Consider the following 9696-nt stretch of genomic DNA (forward strand, 5'->3'; position numbering starts at 1 on the left):
ATTAGCACGTATCGCTTTCGAGCGAGAACTTTACAAGCAGACGGAGAAGTTGCTCGACAGAGTCGAGAGGTACGCGATAGCAAAGTTCTCGCTGGAAGCGTCAACCTGCTGAGCACAGTGCGTGACCAGAGTTGGGCACGGTGAGAAGCGGATTGTCTCGGGGGTGCCCAGCTCTGAGCGCGGCACGTGGAGGGACCGTCGGGTGCGGTTTGGTCGCGGAGCCGCTGGTCCCAGCGACGCAACTTGAAGTGTCCGTTCAGTTCTAGCAGCGAGCTCGCGGGATATCGGGCAACAGTCGCGTCTCTTTCTTCCATGCTGAATGCGAGCGGTGATTAACGAATTCGAACCCGACCCGTTCCTACCAATTCGGTACCGGTGCGTTTCCAGTTGGCCAGACAACGCCGAGCAAGCTGTCGCCCACGTCGCCGACAACTATCCACCCCGGGCTCACACACCAGACCACCACCGCCGGGGGATTGCAGTGGCCCAGCCCTCACACGGTCCACGACATTCTCGCCAGCGGCTGCAACCTGACCAACTCGCAATCCTCGCCCTCCCCGACTTCCCCGCTCTGCGGGGCGATCAACAATAATCACCATCACCACGGCCACCACCATCACCACCAAACTAGCGACAACGCGGCCAGCAACAACAACAACGAGGAGACCACGGGCAGCGGCTACCATCATCACCATCACCACCACCATCAGCAGTATTACGCGTCCGCTCTGTACCATCATCATCATCACCATCACCCTGACGCTATGACGCCCGTGGTCACCGCGTCACCGGTGCTCGCCGTGCAATCGATCATGATGCAGTCCTCCGCGACCAACAGTCAGCCCGCCAGTCCGTGTAACTGAGAAGATGGGGGAATGTTACTCGCGGCAAGTGGTTTCCCTGGACTTGTGGACCAGAGGAGAACCGTGTGGACGAGTCAAGTGGATTTCGAGGGTGGTCGAGGGAGATCGTCGAGGATGACGCCAGGTGGAGGATCGGAGGTGTTAGTGGAACGACGAAAGAGACGTTTACGAGAGTTTCAGTTGCCACTGTGCTACTTTTTCGAACGACGATCGTTCCAAGTGCCTGCGAGAGCAGGGGGATAATTGTTAAAGCTTTGCGGTGTGCTCGATGAACGATGAACGAGAGGGGTGTACCACCCAGCAGTATTATATATTTTTACCGTCGTTTGCCATAGATTGAATGCCAAGAGTGCCTTTTCCGAGTGCCATAAAGAAACGCGACTCAGTACGTTGTGACGAACTGTGAGAGGAAAGTGGAGGTTGTTGTAATTTTGTTAGATATTTACATACTGTTCGCGGGAATGGCAGAGCCAAGTGCTCCACCCTTTCACCCGCTTTTCTTTTGTACGTTTGTTCGATCTTCGCGCAGTTCTAACGACGTGACGATCGAAGAGAGTCGAGTCGACGCGCGAACGTTGAAGTTAAACGAACTATATCGATATTATTTAACTGATAAAGGGTGGCACAATCGTGTCACGGTTGCGCGCCCGAACTATAGTCCTCTGCCATGCTTTTTTTTTATGGAATGTAACTTTTGTCATCGGGAAATATATATTTTCCTTGAAACTGAATAACAGAGACTCCTTCGATTCAGGCCTCGACACACCACTCTGGTCAGTTCTGCGGGTTCTCACGACTTTAATTAAGAAAAGACGAACGTTGGATCGCATTTGAACGTCGGAGGGATTAGCTGGTAACGATGCATCGCGGACAAACTGTCTCTCCTTTGCGCCATGGCGTCCCTATAATTAACCGAAATTTTTCCGCGTCCGAGATTAATCTGCTTCCTAGCTCACGGCTCGGTTGGCACGCCGAACAGCTCGAGAATACAACGGCGCTTTGGATTCCACGCGAGTTTACTCCTTGGCACAGTGCGCGGGTTCCTTTCGAGCGATACAGCCTCCTTCTCTTATAGCAGATAGCTTAAACGACCAATGTTCACCCTAGCAAAGATTTGATGCGAAGATCCTCCCAGCATAGTCTCTGGGAACTCAACCGTTTTCACGACTGCAGGAGTCTAGAATATCTTCATTGAATTCAAAGCTGGGGCTTTAAGAAACATTCCAAACAGCGACGACTCCAGCAGAAGCTAATCACCCTGGTCCGAGCTCCTTAATTACCGCAACTTGCGCGGCGTAGGGGGGATAAAGTTCGTTTCAGAAGTCTCCGTTGGTGGGTGGAGGAAGAAGCAATTCGTTCGCCCGCGTGCTGGTGCAATCGAGTTACCAATCGATCGACGCACAAGGTACGTATTCACTTGGAGTCTGCTTATGGCGAAATTCGCGCAGTGAACGTATCGGGAGAAACTGCTCGACGCAGCGGTTATTGCACGCCTCTCCCAAATGTTTTACGGACGAAACAATGCGCGTTTTGCACCATACGATAGTACGGGCCGTGTGATTGATGCTTCCATTCCTAATAATCAGAGTCGTTTCTCTGTAACCACCGATAATGCGCGCGCAATGTTTAATGAGCTGCGATATCGCTGCGAGTGCGTGCTGGCTTACAACTAAATTAATCGTTTCCTCTCTTGTTTTGCCCGGAGGCAACGTTCCCCCAGCAACTACGCAGTTTACCCTCGATTGGCGGGGGTGCAACACCTGTTCCGTGTATTAGATATTAGCTGAGACTGATGAGCTAGCTTAGATCAGAGTTGGAATGGTCTAGTTGTGGCAGAGGGAGCTAGACCTGATGTAGCTAGAGTTAGGGTGGATTTGAGGTAAGCCTGTTAGGTCGAGCTCTCGAATTACAAAGACAGGGTGGAATGTAGGGTATTACCTAACGAGAAGCTATTCGATGCGACAAGTGCACGCAGTCGAAACGGTCAGTGAGACCAAGGTATCCGGCTGTTCTTCATTCGACGAGAGGACAGCGGCCACGGTGGCGTGGAGTCGCCCTTTGTGTGGGTGCAGGCTTATAAAAGCAAACGGGACGGCTCTGTCCAATCAGCGTTGATCGAGCGTGAAATCCCTCCTCCTGGACGAAATTAGACACCCACTCGGCGTTGCTGGCTTCACGGGCCACGGCCAAAATAACCAATGATAGTTTTTCCAATGGAAGCTCTGACGGGCCGTTTTCCAGGCTACCAGCGTGATCGCCCTCCATTTTGGAGGGATTTTTGATCGAGCGTGGTCCCGCAGACAATATTTATAGGTCGCTGGAGGATTTGGAACAAGCCACCCCTAAGAATACCTAAGCGTTGGAGGACCAATGACGTCTGCCAGCTTGTTGCAATAAAAGAGCCCTACTCCGAAGTACCATTCCGACACTACGTCTAGTTTATAGCTAGCGAGGTGACAAGACGATCTCAAAGAGCGACGGTCGGTAGCCGCTTCCGCGTAAAATTCTGTCGGCTGTCGGTGGTGTTCTAGATGCGGAGGAGGCGCGAGAGTGTTTTTCTCGTTGACGTTTAGGCGAGCATAACATAATGAGGACCGTTGCGGCGTGACGGGCCGTCCCTTTGAAATACGAATACCCCCTTTAGACTCTGCGGTGAGATACCCCGCCCCGATACTCTATTACCCTAGTCAAAGGAGCGACCAGAAACCTGCCCACGGGAGCAGCACTTCTTTGGAAGTCGTTCAGTGTCAGCTTTCTCTGTTCTCATTAAGCCCAAGCCATTCTTATTAACCCCCGAAAGGGAACGGAGGGACGCTTGGTGGAACCGGGATGCCTTCTTTCTCAGGAAAATTGTGTGAATCTGGGTGGTACGGAGGATCAATATTGCACCTGTATCCTATTGTTTATAAGTTCCCAAGTTCCTGAGCTCTTAATTTCCTAAGCTTCCAAATTCCTAAGCTCCCAATTTCCTAAGTTCTCAAGTTCTTAAGCTTCAAAATTTCCTAAGATTCCAATTAGCTAAGTTCCCAAGTTCCTGAGCTCTCAATTTCCTAAGTTTCCAAGTTCCTAAGCTCCCAATTACCTAAGTTCAAAAATTTCTAAGCTCCCAATTTCCTAAGCTTCCAAGTTCCAAAGCTCCCAATTTCCTAAGCTTCCAAGTTCCAAAGCTCCCAATTTCCTAAGTTCTGAAGTTCTTAAGCTTCCAATTAGCTAAGCTCCCAAGTTCCTGAGCTCTCAATTTCCTAAGTTTCCAAGTTCCTAAGCTCCCAATTACCTAAGTTCAAAAATTTCTAAGCTCCCAATTTCCTAAGCTTCCAAATTCCTAAGCTCCCAATTTCCTAAGTTCTCAAGATCTTAAGCTTCAAAATTTCCTAAGATTCCAATTAGCTAAGTTCCCAAATTCCTGAGCTCTCAATTTCCTAAGTTTCCAAGTTCCTAAGCTCCCAATTACCTAAGTTCAAAAATTTCTAAGCTCCCAATTTCCTAAGCTTCCAAGTTCCAAAGCTCCCAATTTCCTAAGCTTCCAAGTTCCAAAGCTCCCAATTTCCTAAGTTCTGAAGTTCTTAAGCTTCCAATTAGCTAAGCTCCCAAGTTCCTGAGCTCTCAATGTCCTAAGTTTCCAAGTTCCTAAGCTCCCTATTACCTAAGTTCAAAAATTTCTAAGCTCCCAATTTCCTAAGTTTCCAATTTCCCAAGTTCCACAGTGACCATTACATTCGTGCAAATTGCCGAATGAGCGCTAATATCAGAGGAGTGGACAGACATTGGCCGTGAAGAGGCGTATAAATTTCCGCGGCGAATATACGTCAAGGGCTTTTTCGCGTTCGAGATGGAGGCGAAGGCGAGGGATAAAGGTGGCCCGGGTGGCTTCTGCGACAGACACCCCTCCCCCTCTAAAACACGATGACTGGCGGAGGGCACGGTTTGCTCACGCGGCACGCAGCACGCGGCCCTCGCGAACTCCGTCGCGCTCGATTACGAGCTGCGCCATGACGAAGGTGCGCTAATAAATTAACGGGTAAATAAACCCTCCTCGAGGGAACGGTCCCGACGCCCGTATCTGCATCGCCTAGAATAGAATAGAATGTATTAGAAGAGCGGGCGCGATTAATGGCCCGAGATCTCCTCATGGGTGGAAGGTACGGCCGACGACGTCCATCGGCGAACGCACCATTTCCTGGCAACGAGGAGAAGCAATAAGGGTGACCGAGTAACTTTTCCTACTCGGAGGAATGCGAAACACGCTCGCGAGATCGCGAGTCTCTCACGCGGCGCAAGTAGGTACCCAAGTAAGTAATTAAATATAGGAATCGACAAGCATCGTGACTCGGTAGAATTTTTGTAACAAACAGATTCTTCGAGAGTTCCAAGGAGATCCAATTAACCAGCTAATCTTGTTACTTGAATCCGTAATCTGAAGATGCGATCAGTGACCCAGAGCATCGACCTATCTTTTCAGCTGCAGGTTCTGAACAATAAGATCGTTTACAAGGTGTCTACGGGGGAAAAGGTAGATCACGAAAGCGGGGTGGAACGTGGTAATTAAGAAAGGGAGCTGTTCCTTTCGTCTGGAGGCGAGTCGGGCCGCGTTTTCCATTCGGTGTACAAATAGCTCCGAGACCCCTGTCCCCTGTCGGCTCCTCTCATGTCTCCGCGACGCGGTGCCTCGCGTCGCGTCGCACGCTTCACGCTTCCGTGCTAACCGATGCCGGGCGTCGTCGCTCTTACTTTTAATCTACTTCCTTTTTTCATTTCCGCGGCCCAGGGCCGCGTAATAACGCGGGAAACGTCGTATATTTAACCCGACTTGCCGCTAAACGCGTTTCTTCTAAAGAATTCCACGTGCGAGACAAAATGGTGGCGTCCGTCTTTACTTTCGCTACTTTATTCCCCCACCAGGGGTAAGAGACGGACGATTCTTCCAAACAATGAACGAGCCGCGAGATCTAAATAATTTTCGTGGATATCGACACAAGATTAGATAGAAAATTCACATTCAACATGGCTGCTCTGATGTATCGATGGAAGATACCTGTTCGTAAACGATCGAGGATCGTTCACGTTACACGCGAATAGAGAATTTAAAATGGCCTGTCAATTGCGACACGTTCACTTTGGTAGAACGTAAATTTCGAATTGCAGATCGCACGCCGATGAAACTTCTGTGAAGAGGTTAACACTTACCATTCGCAGAGTCTATTTTGCTGAACTGCAAAAGGAAGGAGAAACGGGGTAGACGTCGGCGGAGAGACGCATTAGCCATATTCCGAGGTTGCATGGCGGAACGCCCCTTTCATGCCATCCCCTCCTGCCTTCGGATATTACCGGGAAGACAGAAAGTCCCGACGGATCTGCTCGCGAAGCTTCCGAACCACGTTCCACGTGTAAATTGTTGAACGAATTGCCACGCTTAATCTCGCCTCATCCCGCCTGCCCCTTTTTCTTCGCAGCGAAACGACTAGCGATGGGCCAATTCACCGTGAAATATCGAGACTAGATTGAATTCAACTGCCACTTGCTTAAAGTTGAAAATTGAGGTTGTAATGGAACACGGCAATAAACCTCGAGATAGGAATCTGTCTGTCCTACTTACGCTAGCTATAAATCTTCTAATTGGATAACTGGCAGTTAATTGCTGTTCCATATTATTTCATTAATCACACTCGATATTCTCAATGCATCGATGCGTCTACCAGGTACGTTGACGAAGTGAAGCACGCTCGATGTGCGGTTGAAACGATTCCTGGAATATCTAGCGATAGTATCGATTGCATGCTTATCGATGGAACTTCGGAATCATCAAAAAATGGCGCGTAGATTTAAATAAGATATAAATGTAGATCACATCGATGGTAATTAGAAAGTATTAATTACATATTGGGTTGATCCCATCGCTAGCGAAGGCAGTAGTTAGGCACTGCTAATCGCGATGATTCGCGCGGAATCTGTGATGGATGCATACCGAGGTCGCGGGAAGAATGCGAGAGAAATGTGTACAGAATGACTGCTTTCCTGAACAGATTGCGTAGTTAATTCGTCGTATCCACCTTGAACAAACCTTGGTCAGGGAAATACGATTGCATGGGATTATTAACGTTCAACTTAACGATAAATTTTATTCTGAAACACAGAAATTAAATAAAACGGAAATGCACATGCGTGTGAAAGGACTTTTTTTCATTAAAATTTATTCCTGCGCATTTCATCTTATTCAGCTTCTCGATTCTCTCTTTCATTCAAGATTTGTATATCATCCCACAAAACAGAGTACTAATTCTCGTGTAACTGAAATATTTATTATTTTGTATTGCTATGAAGAACAATTGCCCACGTGTTTTTTCTTTAATGTCTGATGCGTACATGACAAACCTTCCTTATATGCCGCTGGTAATAGAAGAACGAAGATATACAAACTTGCATACGAATCTGAACTATGCTATGATACCAGGAGATATGCTCGAGGTTGGAATTCGTACAGTTTTACTTGATCGTACAAGTAAAGCATTAAATCGCTCTTTGACGCCCCCCTTCGACGCGTGTGTATTAAAAGACAAGATACTGATGCAAAAGAAAAGAAATGAGCGTATTATACATAATCGTTCGAGCCGTCTTAACGATACTTTACCGACATACTTATTTCTCCACCACGTCCGTCCGCTCAACTCGCAAAGTGGTACTTACTTTAGTGACACAAACTACGATAGTCACGATACAAATGTATGACATTTAAAAAATATGGTACCTCGATGAACCGCTACTCTCGATCGTTCGCGATGCATGATGAAAAAATGAGTATGTAGTCCGATGAAGGGAATGGACTTTTATCCGTACGAGAAAAAGTAGAAAGTGAAACCCTTTCGAAAATTGTAAAATTTATCCGCCCTTTTCAAGTGTCAAGTAAGAAAAACTCCATTTTCTTTTTCGTTGGACCATCCGGTGTACGTAATATGTACAAGCATTTGTAAGTACATTTAATACTAGCCATTGTTCTCGTCGATTACTTCGTCCACTTGTACTTCCTCCTTCTTTTCAATCTCGTTCGAGTTATCGCAGCTTTCGTCCTTCTCGGATTTCACGGAGACGTCAACCACCTCGTTACTTTCCACCTCGAGATTATTATCCGGATTTGGATCGCGATTCTCCTCCCCCTCCTCCGTAGACTGCTGAACTTCCGTTGTCGCGGCTAGCGATGCGGATCCGTCGAAGTTCTGCTGATGCTTTCCAAGGCCGACTTGCACCTCTATTAATTCCAGCTCTTCGACCAGTGCCTTTTCTCTTCTTTCTATCTCCTCTGTAACGTCAAACACAGGTGTAATAAAGATTGCCGTCTGCGAGCAAGGGATTTCTTCTAAAGGTAGACATACCGTGAAGTTCTTTTGAAGACTGCGCCAATAGTATGTCAGTTTGTGGGTGTTTACGTTTTGGTACATAGTAAATCGGAGGATGTGCTCGCGTTTTTATATACGAAGAAAGTGGCAACTGCGCGGCGCGCCAATCTTGAAACTGCCGACTGCGCGCCAACTTCGCTTCCAACGCCCGGACCTCCGCTAATTGTCGCTTGCGCAACAAGAACAATTGTTGCCTTTCCCTTCGTAGTTCCTCCTTCTCTCTCCTTCGAGCCTCTTCCACCCGTGCCTCCACTTCTGCTTTTTTGTCTTCCTGCAAAAGATCATATCTCTCACTGATGTATAACGAAAACATACTCACTGTGCCAAACGAGGGTGTACCTTTGCTTTAAGTTTAGTCTCCTCCTGTCGAAATTTCTGTAGTGTACCTAAAAGAGCTCCAAACATTCGCTTATTCCTCTGTCGACTGCGTTCGTCTATTCTCTCCCGTCTGATAACTTCCTGTCTAGATGGAATTTCTCTTGGAGTTGCTATTACTCTCGAAGACACAGCCGGCTGGGACAGATGTTTAACGTCAACGCTCGTAGCGCATGAAAACCAGGAATTAAGCGTTATTCAACCTCACCTTGACAACACTATCATCTTCGTCAGCACTGTCGTCATTATTGGAAGGAACGCGTGCACTTAAACGACTGAAGACCGTTTTAGGTTCTCCGTTTGAACCCTGCCATCGACGCTTTCCACCTGGCAACTCGTTGTTGGCAAAATCTGAGACCACGCGCCGTCTGTCCTCTTGTAGTGGTCTTTTCTGTGATAGCCTATTGAAATTGCATTGCAAATACGTACATTGAGAAGTGCGTCCGATACCAAATACCTCTATAGACAGTGTTCTCTTTCGACAATAATTTTACAGGCAATGGGATGCATCGAGCACGGTGTTATCAAAATACTTCAAACAAAGGTAACGAAACTGCGGTGGAAGCAAATAGAGTGGCCGAGAAAACCTTGAGCGCAAGTGTTAGGTTATGTTTGTGGACAATAATGTTTTATTAAATAATGAATAAGTTATCGAATAAGACATGACCTGCAGGATACATACAGGTTTTTAGGAGTTTATGGGGAACATTTAAATAGAAATGATTACGAGTTTAACCTGGGTGGTGGTTGCAGTGGGCCGTTTTCCCCATCAGGAAGATCCCGGCCCAAGATCTTTCGAATACTTCGATCCAGTCCTCGGAGGCCATCCCGAGCAGATTCTAACAGCGATTCTAGCCTTTCCGCGCCCCAGGCTTCGGGTGTCCCTAATTTTCTCATCTATTTAAGATCTCCACGTTCACTAAAACCGCAAAACCAATTTATTAAACGAATCACAAGGATTGTTGTTGAACCGCATCACTGTCGTGGAGCCACCTACAATTTCGTTCCCTTTTTTCCTAATCGATAAGCCTTGGGATTTTTCCGCAGGCTTGTAGATCACGGGCCTAGTG

General features: G+C 47.5%; 2 protein-coding genes across 3 annotated transcripts in view; one reads left to right on the forward strand and one right to left on the reverse strand.

Annotated features, from left to right (window-relative positions):
- The window catches only part of Pnt (ETS transcription factor pointed), a 140823-nt gene that overhangs the window by 9974 nt on the left and 121153 nt on the right, over positions 1-9696 (forward strand). The window lies entirely within an intron of this gene.
- On the reverse strand, positions 6960-9626 carry Pnn (desmosome associated protein-like protein pinnin). The gene is made up of 5 exons (XM_076829844.1): positions 9363-9626; positions 8835-9027; positions 8591-8764; positions 8228-8522; positions 6960-8154 (listed from the first exon to the last, which is right to left on the reverse strand). Exons 1-5 carry the CDS (start codon positions 9521-9523, stop codon positions 7841-7843), a joined length of 1137 nt encoding a protein of 378 aa, XP_076685959.1. The 5' UTR covers positions 9524-9626; the 3' UTR covers positions 6960-7840.

This window comes from Andrena cerasifolii, chromosome 16 (assembly GCF_050908995.1).
Source record: "Andrena cerasifolii isolate SP2316 chromosome 16, iyAndCera1_principal, whole genome shotgun sequence".
NCBI lineage: Eukaryota > Metazoa > Arthropoda > Insecta > Hymenoptera > Andrenidae > Andrena > Andrena cerasifolii.